Genomic DNA, 23,327 nt, shown 5'->3' on the forward strand with positions numbered 1-23,327 from the left:
CGAAGTTGACCACAAGGATCGAACACACACACACAATGACACGAACCAGAGCCTCGACCACCAAGACCCACGCGGGTTTTACAAAACTCGATGGGGAAGGATGAGAAAGGAGTTGCTCGAAGACATCAAAGAGAAAAAGGATAACCCTATCGAAGAGAAAGAGGATCAACCACCACAACCCCCTGCCCCTCTGCCGGGAAGTTGAAGAGAAGAGGATTAAACCCCATATCTCTCTCTCACTATGTAGGCTGTTTTTTCCATGCAAGAAGAGCCAAGGAACACTATGCAAAGGATGTGCAGAAAATAAGAGTTGTCGACAGACTACCTAGAAGATCACTCAACAACACACCGATTGAAGTGGATAAAGCAAAGCAGGCTGGAACCCAACTTTGTGAAACATAGAAAAAAACCTATCAGGAAAGGAAACACTTCAATACAACAGGAAACATGCAAGAAGAGGATTAAACCCCATATCTCTCTCTCACTATGTAGGCTGTTTTTTCCATGCAAGAAGAGCCAAGGAACACTATGCAAAGGATGTGCAGAAAATAAGAGTTGTCGACAGACTACCTAGAAGATCACTCAACAACACACCGATTGAAGTGGATAAAGCAAAGCAGGCTGGAACCCAACTTGGTGAAACATAGAAAAAAACCTATCAGGAAAGGAAACACTTCAATACAACAGGAAACAGCACATTTCAAGACTGGACAAACAAACAACTCGATCGGGAGGAGCAGGTCCACGCCAGCAGAGTAGCTGCTTCTACGCAGCAGTGTCTCAGAGGAGTTTTGTGCTATTTCCCAATTAATGCAGCTTCGTTAGGTGGAGACTCGACACGTGATGAATGCTAGGCGTATCCAAACAAGACTATTATTTACATACCTACATACAAAGTTGCTACCACTTAACATGAAACGGCATCAGTTTTTCTGAACAAAGTGGTGATCCACAGGAGCAGGTCAAATTTTCATAGCCAATATGAATTGTTACATCACCGCTATGAACTCTTTAACATTTTATTATATACACTGTAATCCGTCCAATTTTCAACCTAGAAGCCAGATCCCAATTTCCAAGTGGATGAATCAGTAAATTATATAAAAAATGTTTGTTTGAAGCTAGGATTAAGTATGTTCATGTAGCTCTTCAGAAATCCTCCCCCACAGGCGTTAAGTCAATTGTAAATTTGTCCTTGCCTTTTGTAACTCTCTGCAACCACGAAATTTCCAAACATTGAGACCTACTCAGATACAGGCATACAAACAATGTTCAAGTTCCAAGAAGGAAAGCTGTACAAAGTACATCTGATGCTCTATTCCATTTATATGCAATATGTGAAGATTTTGTCACCCCTTTCCTAGGTATAAATTTCAACTTTCGTATCAAAGAGAGATTTTTAAAGGGTTTATGGCAGTAGGAACATTAAGGATTTTGAATAGAACTATAGATATAAGTGGGCAGTAGGCAGATGTATTAACTACAAATTGAAGCTTGCCATCCACAATATGCTACGAATAACTTAAGACGACTCCTTGGAAATGACAAAGAGGGCCTTATGTCATGAAAAACTTACCGCAATAGCCATAAGCTCTTCCAATAGGACCTTCAGGCTCCTCAACGGCTGCAGGCAGAAGGCCACACAACAAACAGATATTACCTTCATATCAAGATAATATATGAAACAGAAAATGTGAAAACTTTCATTTTCCTTAGGCCATGCCCTTTTAGAGTTCTTCACTAGACATACTGAACCACTACAAAAGTTTTGTCATGAATAGCAAGTATTCGGATACTCTTATGTCCCTTTCTGAGCAATGAGAAGTCCAAAGAATAGGATTTTACCCATTGTGTTGGACCATCGACTGGGGCTTTAAGGGGATTGTCATGTACCTGCTACATAACGATTGGCCAGCAAAAGGCACACCTGGTGTTACAAAGAAGAATGGACTGCAGAGTCAATTGGTGACAGTTGAGCATGTACCTCCATGAAGATCCCATCCACACCAACGGCAACACATGTCCTCGCAATGCAAGGAATAAGCTCTCTTAAGCCACCACTTGCCACACCAACACCATCTAGCTGCAATCAAACCAAGCTTAGAAAATAAAACAAGAGAACCTGAATGCTTTTTCTCGGTATTAGAGAAGAGAGGTAAGATAAGTTTTTTGAAAACCAAGAAGGCTAGAGGGGAGAGAAGGGGGAGCTTCTCTAAAAAGTCATTCTGAAAAATAGTAGATACAAACAGGCATCCAGAGTCTCTAATAGAGCAATGAGCTTCTGCTAACAACTCAGGATTTAAACCTTACAATGGCAATAGTCCCTCCCCTCCCCCCTTTCCTTCCCCTCACCCTTCCTTGATCACTCTATCCTGTGGGCCCCTTTCCTGAAGCCAGTGCTTTGAGGCACATTTTATGGATGAAGAGTTATTAGAGGGCCGGAGGTTCTTGTCAAGACAGAAGTGCCAGAGAGAGCATGGACTCTACCCCCACCTTCTTTTGGCAATTTCGACTCTCGAGTCTCCAACGTCTCTACCTTACTTTCCAATTGATATTTCAATGCAACAATGATGCCATGTTTTCTATCCCATGCTTGAATTTGCCACCAAATGTTAGCGAAGGTCTTCAATCTTCACCTCCGCTTGCTACACCATGACCTCATTCATGATATAGAACCTGCCTAGAGAGGGCCTGCATTATTGCCTAGCATCAAGTGCTAAAATAAAAAATGGCTTGGCTTTCTCGCAGATGCAGAGGACTCTCTTTCATGGCAGGAAACTCCCGGCCAGGCAGGATTGCAAGATTTTTGAATTGTCAAGTGGGGATTCACATCGCAGCATAGCAGCAAATCGCATCACTTGGGGACAGTATTAGCCATAACCTTGCGTATTAGAAAGAAAGAAAGAAAGAAAAATTTTATTAGAGTCTTCGGAAGACCGATGAGTCTATGAGACTGAAAGAAATTTTGTTAGAGCTGTTCCCAAGCATGCAGGGAGAATCTTGGTGGTGAACCGAGTTTTGTTTGCCGCAGAAACTCATGTTGGTGCATTTATCATGATGAGCATGGAGATACAGGATAATCGCAAGCTGACCCATGCGACAGGGCCATGTTTGAGTGGCACTTGGTGTGACACGTAGCTCTTGGGACAAGGAGAGGGAGATATTAAGGGCATGTGGGCAGTGAGACCTTGAACTAGCTAGCTCCCTAGATTTGGAGAGGACTAGGTCCATCTACCAATGATCCCCTTGCGCATTAGTAACGTTAACTCTCCGAATTATATTATAGAGCTGATGGGAGGGATGGTGCATGCCATTGCTACTCGGATTCTTTCAAGAGTCTATCCAACATTGTATGTGGCAAGGTCAGGCAGGTGAACATATAACACTCCAAATCATTGCTGACCTTTTTGCCATGTTAGAAAAACCTAGACTTGGCCAGTTTCTCCATACAGTGGAAATAGCACAAGGACAACGTGTGTGTAACGGAAAAATATTTAGAGGGAAGGGGATGCTTTCATTCAAAACTCCAAACTTTCTTCGTCCACAAGAGAGAACTCACAAGCACCAAATTCAGAAGATAGACAACAGTAGAACAATCATAACATCTCAGAGTATATTGTACAAATCTGAGCCACACACTCTACATAAAGCTGCACCAGAGGTACGCAGCACTTTGCTGCCCTAGATGCTCTACGGTGAGCATAAATACTGCTCCTCCTCCATTCCTTGCACTCCTTACGGTTGCGTGCTCTTCACCATCTGTAGTGCGAGCTCCTTGCACAGCACCCTCCTGCAGACACGTGCTCTCCTAATGGCTGTAGGTATGCATCAATATCTGCTCCAGATGCTGAGGGCTGCTTCCAGTCTGAACTGCTCAAATTCCCCAACAATGGGGCCTTTTTGTAGAGGGCTTCATGCCCTCCAAAAACAGACGACCAGTCTGTAAAACAGATCAACCAGCCAAAGACTGGGCTGACCCAATCTGTGCTGATTCTGCCAACCTGTTCATGCCGTTATAAGGCCTTTGTCTGCAGATGCAGCCACCAGCTCCTGCTGGCATCCCTTCTATACACAACCAGACCCAAAATACAGCTGCTGCCGATCACCCTTGTGTGCTGCCTCTGCTGGCCTCTTCTTAGTTCTTGCCTACAATAGCATACCAACATGTCTATCTTTGCACAGCAGCCACAGAACAGATCCACGAGCCTTGTGGATGCTCCATGACGACATGCCATTGCTGTTCCATCCCTGCATTACCAGTCGTACTGTCCTGTACCTGCTGCTGCACCCTCCGCACAGTTTGCCCTCTTCCAAAGCTCTGTTGTCAGCCCTAAGTCCTTTACCGTATAGAAGCCTACAGTGCTGCCCACGTGTCTGTTCTGTGGATGTTTCACTCCACCTAGATCTGCCCATGTAGCATCCATCCCTGATGCAGCCACAGCAGACTCAAAAACCCGCAATCCTACATTGATACCTTGTCCTTGTGCTCTCCTCATGTGGGGGCTTACAGGTGGGAAGATGGACCTAATCTCCAACACCCCCTCTCATTGTCACATGGTGGGCCCTTAATGACCAAAAGACATATAATCCCGCTGCTCTCTTTCAAAAGCTCTCAGGAACACCGTGAGGAAAGTATTGAGATCAAGTCCCAATAACAACGTAACGTTTACTTCCATGTCCAGCTCAGTTTCATCCTTGCAACTCAAGAACCAAGCCAGTACACAGGTACAACCACGGTAGCATCCTCCAATGGCACTATCAAATGTCATCACGAACATGCCATACAACTCAGGTGCAATCTACAGGTACTTCCAGTTGTCCCCCTTTGAATTTGAGAGCCATCTAGACCCTGAAAGCACGAAGTCTACTAGATCTGTTTCACCACATTACGCAACCTGCATGCTCCACAACATACATCCAGAAACCCTAAAATTACTCCAGTTTGCCGCCAAACACAAGCTCTATATGAGCTCCTCTTAGGTTTAAATCCTGAGCCCATTAAGATACAATAGTACCCCTATCCTTGAAAAGTCTTCACCGTCAGTATGACCTCTAAGTACCAACTCAGTAGAGCTATCCATAACAACTAGGTCCACCAACAAACAAGAAGCTCCAAGTGCCTCTGTTAAGAAAGCTCCTCTACCTCCAACCTGGCAAGCATTGAGCGCCAAGCATACTACTACAATCATCATGTAAATACAAGGAAATTACATACCCATAGTCTTTAGTTTTATTTATTGGGGAGTCTGGATTTTCTGACCATTGCTCTATACAACATGAGCACTGTCACACCTGGATTTATGCATCCTGTTAAGGTACTACAGCGTGTAGTCACCAAGAACAACTCACCTTGTATCACATGAGCTGACTCTTTTTCAGGCTCTTCTCCCTTAGACTTTTCTTCCCACTTCCTCCTTTGATCAGCCTTTTTCTTCCGGCAATCCCTTGCCACATGTCCAGGCATATCACAATAGTAGCAATTTGTCTTCTTTTTACTGTCTCCATCAGAAGAGTCTCCATCCTTGGACGTGTCCTCTTACTTACTAGGCTTGCCTTACTCTAGCTTTCCCTTCACTTTACCTTTGGTAGCGACATTAACATTTTCTCGGTGCCATCATCCTCACACAGCCTCTGCATTGCTTCCTCTTGGATCAACAAGGGATCAAGATCCTCAAAGGTCAACCACTTTAATCTCTCTCCGAAATCAGGGTTGTCACTAACACATTGAAATTTCTAGGCAGTTTACTCAGCATGAGAGTCTTTAACTCATTGCTATCCATCTAACCAAGCAACCAGTTGATCCTTTAAGACCTTGACTAGATGATCACTAACCTGGTCACCATCCGTGTTGAGCATGAACAAATGATTTTGGAGCATTGCGATGTGACTGATATTCGCCATCTCTTTCAACATTGTCCATGCCTCAGGTGAGGTCTTCACCAGTTGAAAGTCTGGTTGCTTATGCATCAGCATCTTTCTACATCCATTCTTTGACGTCATCTGGATCTACTGCCTGGATTACCTTCCCTGGATGAGAGAGCTGAGGATGCAGCTAACGGATGCCATAGCTAGAATTCAAGTCTTGGAAGGACCTGGTAAGAAGGAAGTCATTGACGAGGTTATCAAGTCATGCAATGCTTCCCCCCCTACCCCCCAACTAGTCTCTGCAGTCAAGAATCTAGTTCATACTGAAATGCAAACAGCCAAGCAAGAAGTGACTGTGGAGTTTGATGCAAAGGTCAACAAAGCTGATTAAAGAACATGCAGCTAGAAAGGATAATGTTTTAAAAATCGAAATTGGTTCCAGATGGAAGAAGATGAATCTTTTAGTGATACCTTAGCACATGTCCAAACAGAAATGCCTACTGTTGACTGGACAGCAGATGCCGATGACAATCTTGACAACCCAAATGATGACGGTGAAGCTCGAGTAGTTCACATTGGTCAGCGTAATGGCCATGCTATCATTACATTCAACTCACGAGACATACATATAAAAGTTCTGCGACAATCTCACAAGCTGAAAGGGACGAAGATATGGATAGCCGAGGAACTCACCAAGGCTCAACTGAAGGATAAGGCAAAGGAATTAGCAAAGGTTCGGGCTGCCAGGAAGTATGGTAAATGGGCAGTCTACCGGGACGGGATAGCACTCATTAGAGAGTTTAAATCAAAACCAAAAGACTCTCAGTCTTAAACTGATGTAAGGCCAACTATATATATGTGTGTATGTTTTATCTAGGCTACAATATAGGTACTCTCTAAATAAATGGAGCTGCTTTTGCACTCCTTGGGAGCTGCCCTGCGCCCTCCCTAAGCTGATGTACTACATGGCTTTCATGTTGTCCCATAGACCTCTTGGTCTCCCGTGGACGTTAATAGACTTTCTTTCTTTCTTTTCTTTCTAGTTATGGATCTCATCCTTCACATATATCCCACAATCCATGTGCACTTTGAATCTTGATCTTTCAGGTCAGGCAATTTTTCCCATCTAGCATTCCCGTCAAACCAAAGTTTGGAATTGGCATTGGCATGTGGTGCACAATCGCACCTGCAAGATTTTGCTTCAAGAAAACTTTGACACACAATGACCTGTTGGTCACATCTGTATTGATCACAAGTTGGCTTCCTCTTTCAGGTGTCGAAGTCGATCTCTTACTGGATGGCTTGATCAACAAGGCATACGCTTCCTAGCTTCAAATCTCAGCTTCCAATGAAACCCTAGTCTCTCAAAACTCACTTCAAAGCACACCACCATCACATAGCTCTCCAGATAGGCAGCCGCGGCTCTGATACCATCTTAGAAAAACCTAGACTCTTGACTAGTTTCTCCACACAGCGGAAATAGTAAATGGATAAGGTGTATGCAATGGAAGAATTTTATAAGAGAATAATAGAATGTTTTACTTCAAAGCTTCAAACTTTCTATGTCCACACGAGAGAACTCATAAGCAGCAAATTTAGGAGATAGACAAACAGTAGTACAGTCCAAAATGTCTCATATTATATTGCACAAATCTGAGCCAAACACTCTTACAGAAAGCTTCACCATAGGTCCCAAAAGTCGACACCTTGCATGCTCTATGGTGAGCATAAACACTGCTCCTTTTTCTGTCCTTGCACTCCTCAGGTTGCTTGCTCCTCAGTGAGCTTAAATGACCATCCATAGTGCGAGCTGCTTGGACCGCATCCTCCTGCAGACATGTGCTCTCCTACTGGCTGTAGTATGCACCAAGATCTGCTCCAGTCATCCTCCAGACGGTGAAGGCTGCTTCCAATCTGAACTGCTAAAATCACCACAGTTGGACCTTTTTAGAGAGGGCTTGAGGGCCTCCAGATTGGCCAACCTGTCTGTAAAACAGACCGACCAACCACAAACTTGGCCAACCTAGTCTGTGCTAATTCTGCCTACCTGATCATATATCTAGATGAATCCAGGAACATGCCCAAACTCAATCCTTTAAAAACACAACACAGTGTGCAGTTTCAATCTCATGATAGCCATTCATAAGGTTGAAACCATAAACTCCATCATGTATAGCACAGACTAGCTACTATGGCATCCCCACTGACGTCATCAGCACCGAACAGTGGGTGTAGACCCTAGTATAAACATATGCTCTCACATATACAAATCCACACACCCACACATACTTGAGCATCCATTTATACAAAGATCTTCTTACTAAGTTTCTATCGGCACTCGGGAGGTAAAGAGTAGACTCAGCCGTGACAAAGGGTAGCACTAGAGGAGAAGGCGAATAAAAAATAAGTCCACATTCTCTTCATTCAAGCTACGACTTCTTGTGAAAACTATACAATTTCATATTAGTCTCTCCCAAACGAGCATCTGACATCTAGCTGACAGGGTAACGCACCACTTAAGATAGAAAGAATTTATCACAATATCCGCAGGCCGCAATATGGATGAAAACTTTACAAAGTGAAATTTGTGTGTATGCTAATACGCAGAAGCATGTATCTAGATGAATCCAGGAACATGCCCAAACTCATCCTCTAAAAACACAACACATAGTACAGTTTCAATCTCCACTGACGTCATCAGCACCCAACAGTGGGTGTAGACCATAGTATAATGCTCTCACATATACAAATCCACACACCCGCACATACTTGAGCATCCATTTATACAAAGGTCTTTGTACTGAGTTTCTGTCGGCACTCCGGAGGTGAAGGGAAGACTCAGCTGTGACAAAGGCTAGCACTTAAGGAGAAGGCTAATCAAAAAATGTCCCACGTTCTCTTCATTCAAGCTACAACTGCTTGTGAAGACTATACAACTTCATTTTAGTCTCTCCCAAACGAGCATCATCCCACCGGATCATGCCTTTCTAAAGCCCTTGTCTGCAGACTATTTGCTGCATCCGATACCAGGCCATCTCCTGTAACTGCTGGCATCTCTGCTGTAGTATGTGCCCGACCAGACCCAAAATACTACTGTGGCTCTTCTTGCCTTGCAACAGCCTACCAACATGTTTATCTCTGAAAGCTCCTGCGAGCCCTGCACAAGAGCCACACAACAGATCCATGAGCTTTGTGTATTCCCTAGGAGGATCTGCCATTGCTGTTCCAACTATGCAGTACCAGTCATATTGTACCTGCTGCTCCATCAGAACAAGTTCGCCATTCCAGAGCTCCATTGTCAGCCGTAAGTCCTTTACTGTGTGAAAGCCCACATGGCAGCCTACAATGCTGCTCACATGCTTGTCCTGTGAGTGTTTTCCTCCACCTAGATCTGCCCATGTGGAATCTCTCTCTCCTCTCCATTACATACACATGCAAGGAAGCATTGATGGACACCAGTATGCATGCTGAGGAGGAGGACAAGTACCATTGTCCTTGTGCTCTCCTCATGTGGAGGGTTACAGGTGGGACAATGGACCCTAATTTCCAACATGCCATATGTCCACTCCAAGCACGGTTGATTGGCTCACAAATGGAGACCTTGGCATTCCACCTATAGTCTGAGGCAGGCTCCATTGCCTACACAGTTGGGGGCTCAGGGTTGAGCTAGGATTTCGCTTTAGGCTGCACCAAAGCCCGCTTAGGTTCTCCACCTTAAGGAATGTTCGGCTGGACATTGCGTACAAGTTGCAATGTCCACCTTTGGATAAGGAAAGAAAGAAAAAAAGTTTATTAAAGTCTTCGGAAGACCGATGGGTCTATGAGACTGTGAAAAACCTGATACAAACGAGTTGTGGTGGTGGAGCTACTAAACGAGTATCCACACCAATGGAAATGAAAAATATGCAAAATGTCAATACTAAATTCTAAGTGCAACAAAGTCATGTCATGTCAGTAATCGACTATCTAATCATCATCATCACCATCAAGACATTAGGGTGGATGGGGGAATGGGGGCATGAAATCGGCGATAGAGTGCTATTGGCCACTCAAAGCTGCAGCCCTGGCATGTTTTCTAGTCATAGATCTGCGTCTAACTAGGGCTACTGTGACCCCCGTCGGGCGAGACCCAACTCTAAACATGGATGGGATGTCCCCAAGTGTGATCTGTGTGTCAACCCTCTGTCTGAGCTGTCGGGTCACAGGCTCCGGGTCACGGTCATGTCGAGGCCTCGTCCCGTGGGTGTCCATGTGATCTGGCTAGAATAACTCCGTGATAGAGCTCTAAGAGGGATCAATCAAGGAAAAATTCTGCTCATGTCTCTGTGCTCGAAGTATCCTCTCGCGATGTCTGAGTGCCTAGAACAAAACCTGCCAAGCATCGTTGGTCTGGGTAGGAGATGAATCAAGCCAAAACCCCATAGCTACCTCTGAAGAGGCAGTAGGAACGCCCGCAGATCTTAACTTAAACAGGACACCTGAAGATGAAGTGCTCCTCTGTCTCAACCTCCTGCATGTCACGCAAAGTGCATATGCACCTCTCCCTAGGTGGTCACTCTGCTCTGCCGCTCTCGATACGAAGTCTATGTGAAGAGACCCAGAACTGCCCAAGAGAGATCCTCAGTGAGTCGGGTAAGTAAATCTGAGTGTTCCCTGGTGGGTCAATGAAACCCTCTGCTATGATATGTAAGTGATCTCTATAGAAGCCCAGCTTCACTGGAAGATCACTCGAGCCCAGCCAAGTCCAGAATGTGTGTAGCTGTAATAGATCCTTGCATAGCCTGGTTGACTCCGTGTAATAGGAGGGGAGAAAATGGAGCATCCATGCTGTACTGGAATGGGGGTATTCTGTCAATGTGGAGCCCCAATCCCTCGAACCATCTCTCTGTATGGGCAAACTAGCACCTCTGGTCTCCTCCTGCTGCAAGTGCCATAGAAGAGGACAGTGCTAGCCATGGTAACTGGTACCCCAGAGGTGTAATCCCCACACTCCCTAACTCGGTACAAGTACGTGATGACCTGAAAAGTAGCATCTAGTTATAATGGGGGTGACCCAAGCTCCGCCGGAATGATCTGGTGAGGAACAGATGGCTTACCACGGATCATCCGTGATAACATGAGAACCTGTAGCCGCTTAACCCTAGCCCACTCTGTATCCGACAACTCTGGCCCCCAGCATGGACTGCCATACATCCCCGCTAGACGGACCAAGGAGTCAAAAAGCAACCCTTTGGTCCGTGGATCCTGAAAGTGAGAGCAGAAGCACTGCCTCTCTAGTCTAACCAATGAAGCATATCCTCTGCTTAAGTGTGCCTGCATCGCAAGTCTCATAGTGAAGATAGGTCCGAAAAAGACGACCCCAAGATAAGTGTATGATGAAACTACCTCAACAGGTGACCCATCAAATATGAACTACTCCTGGCGCATGACAGCTCGAGATGTATTGAAGATCATAACCTTGGTTTTTACCCAGGTTGACCTTCAAATCATGAGACTCACAAAAGGACCGCGGTGCGTCAAGGTGTCTCTGAAGCCCCTCTGCTAAGGAAGACAAGAGAGCCACGTCATTTGCGTAAAGCAATATCCGGATCAGCGTGCCCGCAAGAGAGCAACCTACCCTCCCTTGCGTCTGCATCACTGTCTCAAGCTCATCAATGTATAGGCCAAACAAGGTAGGTGATAATGGACACCCTTGTTTGACCCCAATAGTGCTCATGATCTCGTCTGTCCACCCAGATCCTGTCCGGACTCTGCCTGAAACTCTCTCATAAAGTGCCATGACAGCCCAAATGATCTCCTGGTCGTAACCCAAATCCTGTAGGCGTCGTATGAGGTGGGCTCTCGGAACCGTGTCAAATGCCTTGAAAATCCACAAAGCAACAATAAACCCTCTACTTCCCTGTCCTCGTCTCCTCGATGATACATCTGAGCATGAGAATGTGGTCCATGGTCCCATGATTACGTTGGAATCCGGCCTGTCCTGCTGCTCTAAGTCCTCGATCCTCCGCAAATCTGCTGATCTCGGAATCAGGTACCGATGCATAAATCTTTGACATGACATGTCCAATCATAATGGTCCTGTAGTTCTCCGGACTCATGGTATCACGTGCCTTGTGAATGGTGAGATAGTGTTAATGGTCCAGGTGCGTGGAAACCCCAAACAAACAGCTTCATTAAATAGCCTTGCTAAGACCGGGGCTAGGAGATGAATCCCATATGCAATGAACTCAATGCATAGTCCCTCATGATCCTTCACTCGGCCATTATGAAGTTTCATTGCAACATCCTTTACCCCCCCCCTAGTGAAGAGGGTCCAGGATGTGGGATGTGGCATATGTGAGAGATTAGGGGCTAGCTGATTTGGGATATCATAGAGTGTGCGTGCATAATCAAACCACACCTGAGTGTCAGTGAGTGGTGAGGGGGTCCGTCCCTCTAGAAATCTCCGCCAAAAGTCCTTAGGGTTGTTACTGAACAGAATGTTTAGTAGCTCCTCCTCGTTCTGTCGAACAAAGTCTAGTTTCTTTCTACATACCGATCGACGCTACTCGTGTAGCATCTCTCGTTCACTCGGAAGATTGTTTCTAGTTTCGAATCTGAACTGACGGCTGAAAGCCTTACACTCATCATTGTACCAGCTATTACAGGGTAAGGGGGTAGTGGGCGGGTGTAGCGGGTGGTGTGGGGGAAAGCATGAAGAGCAGCCTCGTGTAGTGAGCAAGTGACTAGGGCAACACGATCCTCTAATAGGGGTATATATACAGACGGCCAGAGTAAGTAGGTGAGTGATCACGATCAAAGCATATATCATGGTAGGTAGAGTAAGAACTCAACGGGGTAAGTGCTACGCGACGGGGAGTAGAAATGCTAAAGAAAAGATAGGTATGATCAGCCCCTAGAGGGAGAGGTGCTACGGTAAACTCAGTGATGCGAGATGTGAAGGCAGGGGATCCCATGATGTAGTCAACAACACTGGAGCCTCCCTCATGTGGAAAGCACATGAAACCACCTGAGGCGGGCCATCTGTCAAGACCATTATAAATGATGAGATCATGCATCCTACCGAGGTCTAATAGGGCCTGCCCATAAGATGTAAACGGTCCTCGTCTGTCAACTGAAACCCATAGCATACCTGCCTCCTCAAGGTCAATGTTTCGCAGTAGAGTGGAATCATCCCTGAAGTCGAGTGGTGCCTGACCAGCGCTTGTAGGTGCAGTGATCGCAAGCCATATGCAAGGTGTGAGTTCCATGAAGCTAAACTTAGCAGCACTTATCCTACGGTTTGTCCAACTTCTTCGTACACCTTGATATTTTAGAGATGTCTAGGACTACTACACATGTCCTAGCGGTAGTTCAATTCTTAGCATTTAGAGTCACGACTAGATTGCCTATCTTCCAGATTTAAATTTGACACTCTTATTGGTAGTTAAAATGACCGGTTTTCATCTACGTAGGTAGCATTCGTCACAAGACCATCTCCGAGCAGGAGGGGCAAGAGAAAGACAGAGCATTAGAGAGGAGCACAACATCAACAGGGGTGATGTCGCATTGAAGTCCCCAACTAGGAGGACTTCTCCGCGGCTAGAGAAGTCAACAATGAACTGATAAAGAGCAGCAAATGGAGATGTCTCATCCTCACCTCGAATATCTCTGGCGAAGTGGGAGGTCTCAGGGGGGAAGTAGCAAACTGCAATAACCACATCTCGGCTATCCATGTGTCGAATCTGGATCCAAAGAAACCTGGACTGTGCATCTCTCTTCTCCACTGAAATGGTCCCCAAAAGTGTGGATTTATAAAGGACTGTGACTCCTCCTGACCCTCGAACCCCTCCTGTATCCCTCGTCTCATCTCTTTAGGCAAACTCCCATGTATACCCACTAACTACTGGTAGTGGGCACTCTGGAATCTGATGTGTCTCTATATAAAAGATTGTCGTGACCTGTATAGGATTCCGAGAAATTTCCTGGTTCTAACCATAAGGTACCATTACAGTTCCAGATGGTGTAGGATAGGGTCTCGGATATCCTAGTCTCATAGACCCTGCCCCCCTACGTGGGAGGGGAGGTGAGTGCCCGACGAGGACCTATAAGGAGTTGTCCATCTCGTACTACTACCCACTTCCCCTCCTTGCGGGCCAGATCCCGCTGCTGCAACAGGAAGTGTGTCTCGTCAACCTGTAGTGGAGTGAGGCCCTCATCCATGGAGATCGTTGGTTGGTCTCATAAGGCTGACCTACGACGTAAAGCCGAAAGTCATGCCTGAGCATCATGGAACCGTATGATAAGGGGATGCTCTCAATTGGGGTCCCTCCCTACCCACCATGCTCTCTCAATCCTGTGCTCAGTCGTCCCTAGAGTAGTGGCCACGAAGGCCGTCGCATCTACCATCGGTGTAGCCTTAGTGCGTGGGATCCCACGTACTCTGATGTTGAGAGACTTACTGGCTCTCTTCTGCCGCTCCAGGAGGGTAGCCGAAACAGTTACCCTTGCAGGTTCCCGTTTGGCTACGTCGACCCATCTGGATGTCTCCTCGATGGCAGATTGCATGGTCACAATCTATGCCTCCACAAGTGGGGTGCTCGCTTGGATTGTGCGTCTAGCAGTGACCTCCTGTCAAAGCTGTGAGATCTCCTGTCTGAGTCCCTGAATAAGATCGGCTTGATCTCGGATAGCCTGAGCCTGTTCCTGTATGAGATGCACCTGCTCCTGGGTGAAGCATGTCTGCTCCTGTGTGAAGCCTGATCCATCTCGCACTCTCAGATGCTATGTACCTCCATTAGCAAGTTCTTCGAAGCCTTTGATGGTTCAACTCATCCATGCCCTAGTGGAAACTGAAAGGATTGTGGCATAAACGTGTGGGGATGAGACTGGAGGCTGGGTGATGATTGGGTGAGATGGGTGCGATATGGAGACGATAGTGGCCTGGAGGAGGTGATCCCAACAGGGTGTGGGAACATGGGCTGACTGAGAGGCAGAGGGGAGAAAAAGGTCTAGTAGTGCGGAGCAGTGTATGACCCCTCCAAAGTAGGTGTCATAATCGGAGAGAGAACTGTAGCAGGAGAAGAAGGGAGAGATGGAAGAGATGGAAGAGATGGTGTCAATGACAACCCCTCTATCCTAGGGGAGGGTGGAGCAAACGATGTCATGGATGTAGCTGAGGATAAGGATGTAGCTACGACGGAAGCTGGGACTGAAGCTGAAGCTGAAGCTCAGGCTGAGGTGGACCCCGCCTCTGCTTTGCTGTCAAACTCCGAGTCCACTGCGGTTGTAGTGTGTGTTCACATCCTCGAGTTTTAGTTGTGTTTGTTTCTTGTTTTTGTTGTCGTCTTTCTTGGCAGCTTTATCCGTATCTTTGCCACCTTTCCCCATTTCTTTTGGCTGTCGGTGCACGTCTTAGTGCAGGAGCGGGAACGAGAGTGGGAGCGGGAGCGCGCATGACCCCCCCCCCCCCCCCGGCAAGAGGCACACTCAGTCCTAGGGGCTGAAAATGTCGGGGAGCGGGAGAGCTCGAAGGAGGGGGATGAAGGGGGATGAAGGCAGGGCTGCAAGCGGAGGGTGGAAGAGAATGGGTGAGGGTGAAGGGCGGAGTGGCGAGGGTGGCTGGCAGTGGAGCTGCAAGGCGGGGGGGGAGCTGTGAAGGCGGAGCTGCAGGGACGTGGGCAGCAGGCTGCAGGGTAGAGCAGCAAGGAGGGGAGGTGGGCAACGAGCAGAAGGGGAGCCAGCACTGCAGGGCGGCGGGCAGCGAGCAGGAGGGGAGTTGGAGCAGTGAGCGGGCGAGCTGGAACGGAGAGCAGCAGGCGGAGGAGCTGCAGGGAGGAGAGCAGTGCCGGGGGAGTGGAGGGGGGGGGGGGGGGGGGGAGAGAGAGAGAGAGAGAGAGAGAGAGAGAGAGAGAGAGAGAGATGATATGGTATGATTGTATTAACGTCCTCGTGAAACCCTTCAGGATCTATGGGACAGTGATCACTATCAACAAGTAGTGATTATTTACATCCATTGAAAGAAAATAGCATAAATAAGAGCATAAGTGTGCTATGCAGTGAGTACTTGTTGTGCTAGCCTGTGTGCTAGACCAAGTACTTTGTTGCGATATTCTAAAATTTCCTTTATGTAGTTGCCTAGCTCTTTGGCTGGCCACTCCAGTAGGGATTTCAGGTTGCTTCTATTGCCCCCATAACATTCTCTGATTTGCACATATGCTCGACATGTTAGGAGTACATGCTGCTCATTTTCTACTTCTCCTGCGGAGAGAGAGAGGAAGACCAAGGCGGTTCTTGGCAGGCTTTCATAGCCTCATTCGCCCTTTTGCAAGGTTGGACTTAGGCACTTTCTAGACTCTTACCAATGGAAGAACCCAATGGTTGTGTAGTCCCCACATTGGCTATTAGCATCTGCTCTCTAGGTTACGGTATAGTCCCCACACTGGCTGTTAGCATCTGCTCTCTAGGTTATGGTAGGCAATTATCTGGAACCCTAAGATGTGGTTTATTTAAGCACCTCTCAAAATAGCCAACAATTGTATGATTTTCTAGGAGTATAATATAAGTGGTCCTGTTATGCACCGCCGTGTGTGGGGGAGGGGGTGTCTTTATACAAAGTGGCATATCTTCGTCTATAGACCATTTTGATACCTTACAAGAGGAGGTGATCCTTTTGTTTCCCCATTTTGAATTGGGAGTGCTGGGCGGAGAGGTTTGGGGGTGGGAATGTCACTCATACAAATCCTTTTATTCTGCAGAAAAGGGCAGTGGGCGGGTTTTACTCACTGATCTATTACATCCTTTCTTGTGTATAACCTTTATCACCCTTCCCTGAAAGGATGGACATGGCTAAAATAGTCCATGATCCTCATAACATAGGGTAACAATCATGCGGGCATCATGAGGCACACAAATCCCTCCAAGCAGGTTCATTACAACCAGCTTCATTACAACCACATGGCCATATTGGTGCTCGTGGTCATTCATGAGCTTCATTTCTTGCAATAGTTCTTGCGTAACAACCAGATGGTCATTCGGCGATGGCTGGAGGGATCCATGAGCCTCATAATGACCACATAATCATAATATGTCTCCTGGACCTACAGTCTGGAGAAAAATATCAGGTTGTCCTTCATCCTTGAATGTACCAGTATCTAATCAGGTGCCTACCATTCCCAGATCTAGGACATGAGACTAGCAGAGAGAAACTCAAAGATTCAGCTGGGAAGGTTGCAATAAAATCTATCCTTGGTAGACAGTAGAGTCTCTAGAATAAGATTTGAAAAAATCTATTTGTTTTTCTTTATCAAGCCCTTTATTTGAAAGTTGGAAAGAGTGGATCAAGCTAGAATAAGCAGCAAATTTATCCATGTGATCATTGCATTTGTGCCCTTTTAAAAAACTGCAGAATCATGCATCCCTAGTGCCATTCTATTATGCATCTTCTGCATCAGATCACCTTAATGATGTGATGAAATTTCCGATTACTGTCTACAAGGATGTTCCTCACTTTTCTCACAGGATTCGACGTTTAGAATCTTCAGGCCACGACAGCTGCAGTGAGCCATCGTTCCAAGTTCAAGACCTATGGAGATCCATTGTCACAGAGGACTTGATGTTACAGTAAAATGCATTTGTAAATTGGTGGATAACAACAATGTGCAACTGGAAAGGCCTTTTCAGTGCTTCAACTATTTGAATTACGTTCTCTCCATTACAAAAAGGGAAACTAAAAGGTGACAAACTATGTTCGTACCTTTCTTCCAGCAGGTTGCTGCAATGAGTGGGTGATGTCTGCTACCTGTTAAAGCAGAACATATGAAAACAAGGAAGAAAATACCTCTTGTAGCTCATTTATGAAAAAAATGAATAAGAAAGAAAGCCAAATTGAACCAACTGTTGCACAACCAAAGATGAGCAAACTTTCATACGACCCTTGCACAAGTCATAGAACGTTGCTAAAGCACCTATATGAAATTCTTTCTCCTGTTTAATTTCCAAAGCAAAAGCACTAGATGGAATATGAATTCATGATTGGGGACTATGATCCTTGATGCTTAAGAGCACTAGATGAAATATGCATTCATTTGATCAGCTCCTCGATGCTTTAAAAAGTATGCATCTTTTACTGAGGACATCAGACTACTGGCCTTAGAAGTTTTCACACCTAATGAATATTTCATCTAGCTAAATACATAAAATCTAACATGTGCAAACAAATCTGTTTACCATATCCATATTCGAACATCTAATTCAGCCAAGGTTTTCAAAACTAAAAAGCATAACATGTGCTAACAAAGCTGCCATAACCAAATTTGAACACTGAGCTTGAATTGAAATACATCATTTCATGTAGAGACTGAAGCATGGAGCTTAAACCTGATCTAAGTTATCTTTTGCAATGCAGAACATCATGTATTGCAGAGCAATATCGAGAACCTTTTTTTCATCTTCATTCTCTAAAGACATAGCTTAATGTTATCACAAGACTCTCAATCTGGAGGGGCACTGCATGAATTGAAGAGGCCTTATGACCAGCAAGACTATGAAACTTGATAGTAGAGGAAGCATATATGAAACTTCAGGTTTGCTCATTAGGAAGCAGCCATAGTAGTGTAACTAGAGAGCATTATTGAATAATAGTTGGGACTCCAAATGTGCCATTACAGATAGCTAGAGTGCTTCACTACTGGAAAAGAGAGAAATTAGATTGGCCACTTCCACTTACAACAGGGCAGTCGGATTCCCTCAACCATTCCAAATTGCGAGGATCCACAATTAGATCATCTGCATTTGACAAAATGATAGGAGGGATGGGCAAAATTAAATTATTGCTTTCAATTTAGAATCCAAACTGAAATCCAAAAAAAGACTGGTTTTGCAACTCAAGTAGCTTTAATTCAGCATATTTATTTTCCACATAGGTTTCAGAACAGCAAAATTGTGTATTTCAATCTCATCTAGTTAATTGCAATGTAAGAACATGCAGCCTGGTATAAAATATTCAAGTCTGATCCAGCACGAATGAACACTTCTGTCAGACCATATTGTGCGCAATGAAAACCACCTCAACTTCTAATTTTAAAAACCACTTGAAACCCTCTGGAATGTTGAGTGTGACTGTTAAGAGTCACACTAAAATGTTTATTTTTTTCTAGATTCAAAATCCTCTGGAAATGTTGAAGTATTTTTAGTGTGACCATTGAGCTCTGCCTGAGGCATGAAAATCTATTGACAAAGTACAGGCTGGAACCACCAAGAAGCAAAGGAACCCAAAGCAGGAAACCACAACCACTGAAATTTTGCCGACACTGAACTACCTAGGTCTTCACAGAGATGAGCATGGGGAAAACTTACTGTAGCCAAACATGGTCCCACGCTCACATACCAGAACATTAGGATTCCCTGCCAGCTTAACCTTCTCAGCAGAATTGGTCATCACCTTAAAAAAAGCAGACATGTCTATCAAATGCCTTAGAAATTCACTCAGATTATCTTGCAGGAGCTTCGTTTAAAAATTTGTGAGTCATCTTATATAAATTATGCAATATATCATATGAGATACAATTAATGCTATTTCCAGTTAAACAGCGACCATCCTATATGAGAAACAAATGGAGATCCATAAATTGGAAAGCATGTGCTCAGATAAATTAACAGCTTTTCCAGAAACAGTTTTCATGTCTAACTATTAATTTTTTGCAATGCACCACAGTATGGCATTCAATGCAGCTATTAGGATTTATCTATCCATGCCCAAATGGTTGCCTGCAGGGTGAAATATCTCAAGGTCTGGCAGGTACCATATGAATTACATGTCACCCTTCCAAATACATCATAGAGTCTGCAAATAAGCTTCGTCTCTTCCAAAAGTTGAACCAAGTGACTTAAGGAAAAAAGACACATATGCCTAATAGACATATCACAGAATGCCCAGAAATTCTACACCCAATCTACAATTCTTTACTGGGAACTTTAGAGGTAAAGAGAGGAGGTGCATTTTATGTTGCTGTCACAAAAATGGCTTCATAAGACTGGCACACGAGAAAACAACGGAAGTAGTCAACTTTTCTTTCTCTCTCCAAGTCCCTATGTTTCAGAGCCACTACAAGACAGCATGACAAGAAGATGAACCACTATCCAATCTTGAAAGTTGAGCTCAAAAACCAAGCTTGATTAAGGTATTTGTGGAAAGTCTGTATTGATGACCAGCTGGCACAGGGCAGCTTCAAGATCAGAATTAGAGTTCAAGAAGCATCACCTACTTAGTGCTTGGAAGAAGATCTCTACAAGCAGAATTGTAAAGTTGTGAAATACTTTAATGGTACATTGTTCAGAAGAATAGGGGCCAAAATGCAGATTTACAATACGAAGTGTATACTGATAGACTATCATGTCCTCATGTTAATGGAGAGTGGGCACCCTCTTATGGACTGTCTAAGATACTAGCACAAGTTCTTACGTGTGGTGTAAAACCATGAATTTGATCATTGGGCTTGGGGGGATTAAAGTGGTAATCCTTCTCTGATTGTAGAACCCTCAACCTAGATGGGAGAAGAGTCAACCCTCGCATACCACAGCCCACTTCCCCTCTTACGCACTGCATCCCACTTCTCTAACAGGGCTTGCCTCTCCTCTACCTATAGAATAGTAAGGTCCTCATCCATGTGAACCTGTAGGTGTCTCGGAGAGCTGCATGCTTGCAAAGTGCTGCTAGACGAGCCTGGGTGTCTCTAAAATGTATCAAGAGAGGCTGATCTCTAGTGAGTTATTGTCTGATCCGCCATGCTTCCTCAATACCATGCTCTGGCACTCCCAAGGGGGAGGTCACAAAGGTGATAGCGTCTGAAATAGCTGAGCTGGTGCGTGTAATCCCACGGGCTTTGACATTGAGAACCTTCAGAGAAAAGTGACAGTGACTATGCAGAACTAGGAGACTCCTGACTTCATCCAATCAAGGGTGCTGCTAATATGCCAATAGGAATATTCAATTAGATAGACCAAGAAGGTGGAGTTTGATGAAGTGGAATGTCTCATTCAAGGCGAGGCTAATGATTCCAAAATCAAGCTAGGGAAATTGAGAGGGAGGGTCTTAATAGATGAACATCATCTATACCTGACTTTAAGGCCTACATCTCTCAATTAAGCAGGAAAGATATCCTATGGCATGAAAGGTTTGGCCATTTGAACATACAAAGCCTAGTCCTCATGAACACGAAAAGGTTTTGTGAATGGCTTGCCTCATCAGATGATTTGCAAAGGATGTATCATGGGAAAGCACAAAAGTGAACAATTCCTGAAGAAGGATTCAAGAAAGGAACATATCCTTGAACTGACACATTCTGATCTATGTGGTCTTTTGAATGTCAAAGCAGTAGGAAGTAAGGTTTACTTCCTGATGTTCATAGGCGATTACTCCAGGAAGACATGGGTGTATTCCTAAAGGAGAAGTCTGAGACCCTTAAGCACTTAACATGGTTGAAAACCAAACTGACAAACATGTTAAGGCTCTCATATCAGATAAAGGGGGGTATTTAAGTCAACAGAATTTATTCAATTTTGTAAAGAGAAGGGCACTGAAAGACAGCACTTTATTTCTCATACTCCCCAACAAAATGGTGTTGCTGAGCACATGAACCATACTCTATGTGAGAAAACTAGTAGTATGCTGAAAGCCTATAATATACCAAACTATGTGTGGGCTGAAGCAGTAAATACAGCTATGTACCTTCATAATCAAAGTGCTACGAATGCCGTATTAAATAAAACTCCTGAAAAGGCCTTTACAAGAGTAAATCCTATAATAGATAACCTAAGAATATTTGGTTGCATGGCTTATGCTCATGCCCCTGATGCCAATAGAAGAAAACTAGATAATAGATTTAAGTATATTTGTTGGATATAGTGATGATCACAAGGCCTAAATATTTGGAATCCTAAAGCACACAATATCATCACGAGCAGGGATGTAATCTTTGATGGAGGAACTGGTTATTCTTCACAAAAGCATACGTTCGAGTGGTAGAAAGAGAGAATGAACGATCTGTTGTTGAAGAACCTTCATCAAATACTAGTGAGGTCGAACATGAGTCAAGGACTATACCAAGATGATTTTATGAAACCATCAAAGAACGCCAAGTTATTGATGAGCCCTTAGCTAGTGAGGAGGGACTCAAAAAACATACAAGGATCCGAAAGGGGCCCTTGATAGGCTTAATGTGAGTCAAGCATTAATGACCACTATGAAAGATATAGCTGAGCCTAAGAGATATGAGGATGCCAAGGATAATCCAAATTGGCAGGAAGCTATGAAAGTATCATACAAAATAAAGCTTGGGAGTTAATAAATTTACCACAAGGAAAGACTTCGATCGGTAACAAAAGGGTCTACCGGATTAAATGGAAGTGTGGAAAAGTATCAAGCCAGGCTGGTTGCGAAGGGTTATGCCAAGAAAGAAGGCATTGATCTAATGAGATCTTTGCACTAGTAGCCAAACACAATACTAAAAGATTGATAGTAGCTTTTGATGGCTGGCCTCTTTACCAGATGAATGTTAAAACCGCTTTTCTAAATGGTGATCAGAAAGAGGAAGTCTATATGGACCAGCCACGTCGGTCTCTGGTTCAAGGCAAGAAAGAAGGGTATGCAGACTACGAAAAGCCTTGTATGGTTTGAAACAAGCATATTGTGCTTGGTATTCAAAAATTGACGAACATTTTCATGAAAAGGGCTTCAATAAAAGATCATCAAATTATAATCTATCTACAAAGCATGATAACAAAGGTACTACAGTTCTCATTGTCTTAAATGTCGATGACGTGTCATCAGTAGTAATAATGAGGAACTACTGAAACACGCCAAACAGGACCTCAACAGTCTTTGATATAAAGGACCTTGGCTACATGTATTACTGCTTGGGAATTGAGGTCTAGAGAGACCAAGATAAAACGTTCATATCCCAAATCAAGTATGCCAATGTAACCTCAGAATGGAGGATTGTAAGCCAATCGATACACCAATGAATCCAGGTGAAAAATTGTCAAAATATCAGCATAGTCTTGGAAGTTGGAAAGAAAGAAAGTTTGTTAGAAGTTTTCAAAAGCTCAAAGGGTCTATGAGCCCAAAAGAACCTAATACAATGAGCTGAAAGGATGGGAAAGCATGATCAATACAAAAAAGCCATAACCATAATGATACCAATACACAAAGAGAAATCTTTGAGCTCATGGAGGGGGCCTAGTAGCACTGTTATGATCATCTGGAAGTTGGCAAGAGGTCAAGTCTATGAGGGGGCCGTCGATGTATGAGGAGGTGATCGCATAAAACTTGTGAAAGAGTGCATACGGCAATCGGAATGTATGGTCCACTATGTTCTCCTACCTATGGCCTTATACAAACACGTGGCGCTATCAATCCTATAGGCTGTGCCCTTGATCTAGTAAACATGGAGGGAAGGTTCCCTGGTCTAATCTGCGCCTCAACC

At 44.6% G+C, this 23,327-nt stretch overlaps 1 protein-coding gene across 1 annotated transcript in view; it reads right to left on the reverse strand.

Moving 5' to 3' along the window:
• Nucleotides 1-956: 956 nt before the first annotated feature.
• LOC147898118 (2-dehydro-3-deoxyphosphooctonate aldolase-like) overlaps nucleotides 957-23,327 on the reverse strand; it is a 96,289-nt gene continuing 73,918 nt past the window's right edge. The window contains exons 7-13 of the mRNA XM_087378937.1: nucleotides 19,201-19,285; nucleotides 18,572-18,630; nucleotides 17,600-17,644; nucleotides 1,985-2,083; nucleotides 1,846-1,893; nucleotides 1,577-1,624; nucleotides 957-1,212 (exon numbers count right to left, since the gene is read on the reverse strand). Coding sequence (XP_087235063.1) covers nucleotides 1,150-1,212; nucleotides 1,577-1,624; nucleotides 1,846-1,893; nucleotides 1,985-2,083; nucleotides 17,600-17,644; nucleotides 18,572-18,630; nucleotides 19,201-19,285 — 447 coding nt within the window. The 3' untranslated portion in view covers nucleotides 957-1,149. The remainder of the gene's footprint in view (nucleotides 1,213-1,576; nucleotides 1,625-1,845; nucleotides 1,894-1,984; nucleotides 2,084-17,599; nucleotides 17,645-18,571; nucleotides 18,631-19,200; nucleotides 19,286-23,327) is intronic.

Source organism: Dipteris shenzhenensis, chromosome 9 (genome assembly GCF_047967505.1).
Source record: "Dipteris shenzhenensis isolate YYH24624 ecotype China chromosome 9, Dip_SZ_1.0, whole genome shotgun sequence".
NCBI lineage: Eukaryota > Viridiplantae > Streptophyta > Polypodiopsida > Gleicheniales > Dipteridaceae > Dipteris > Dipteris shenzhenensis.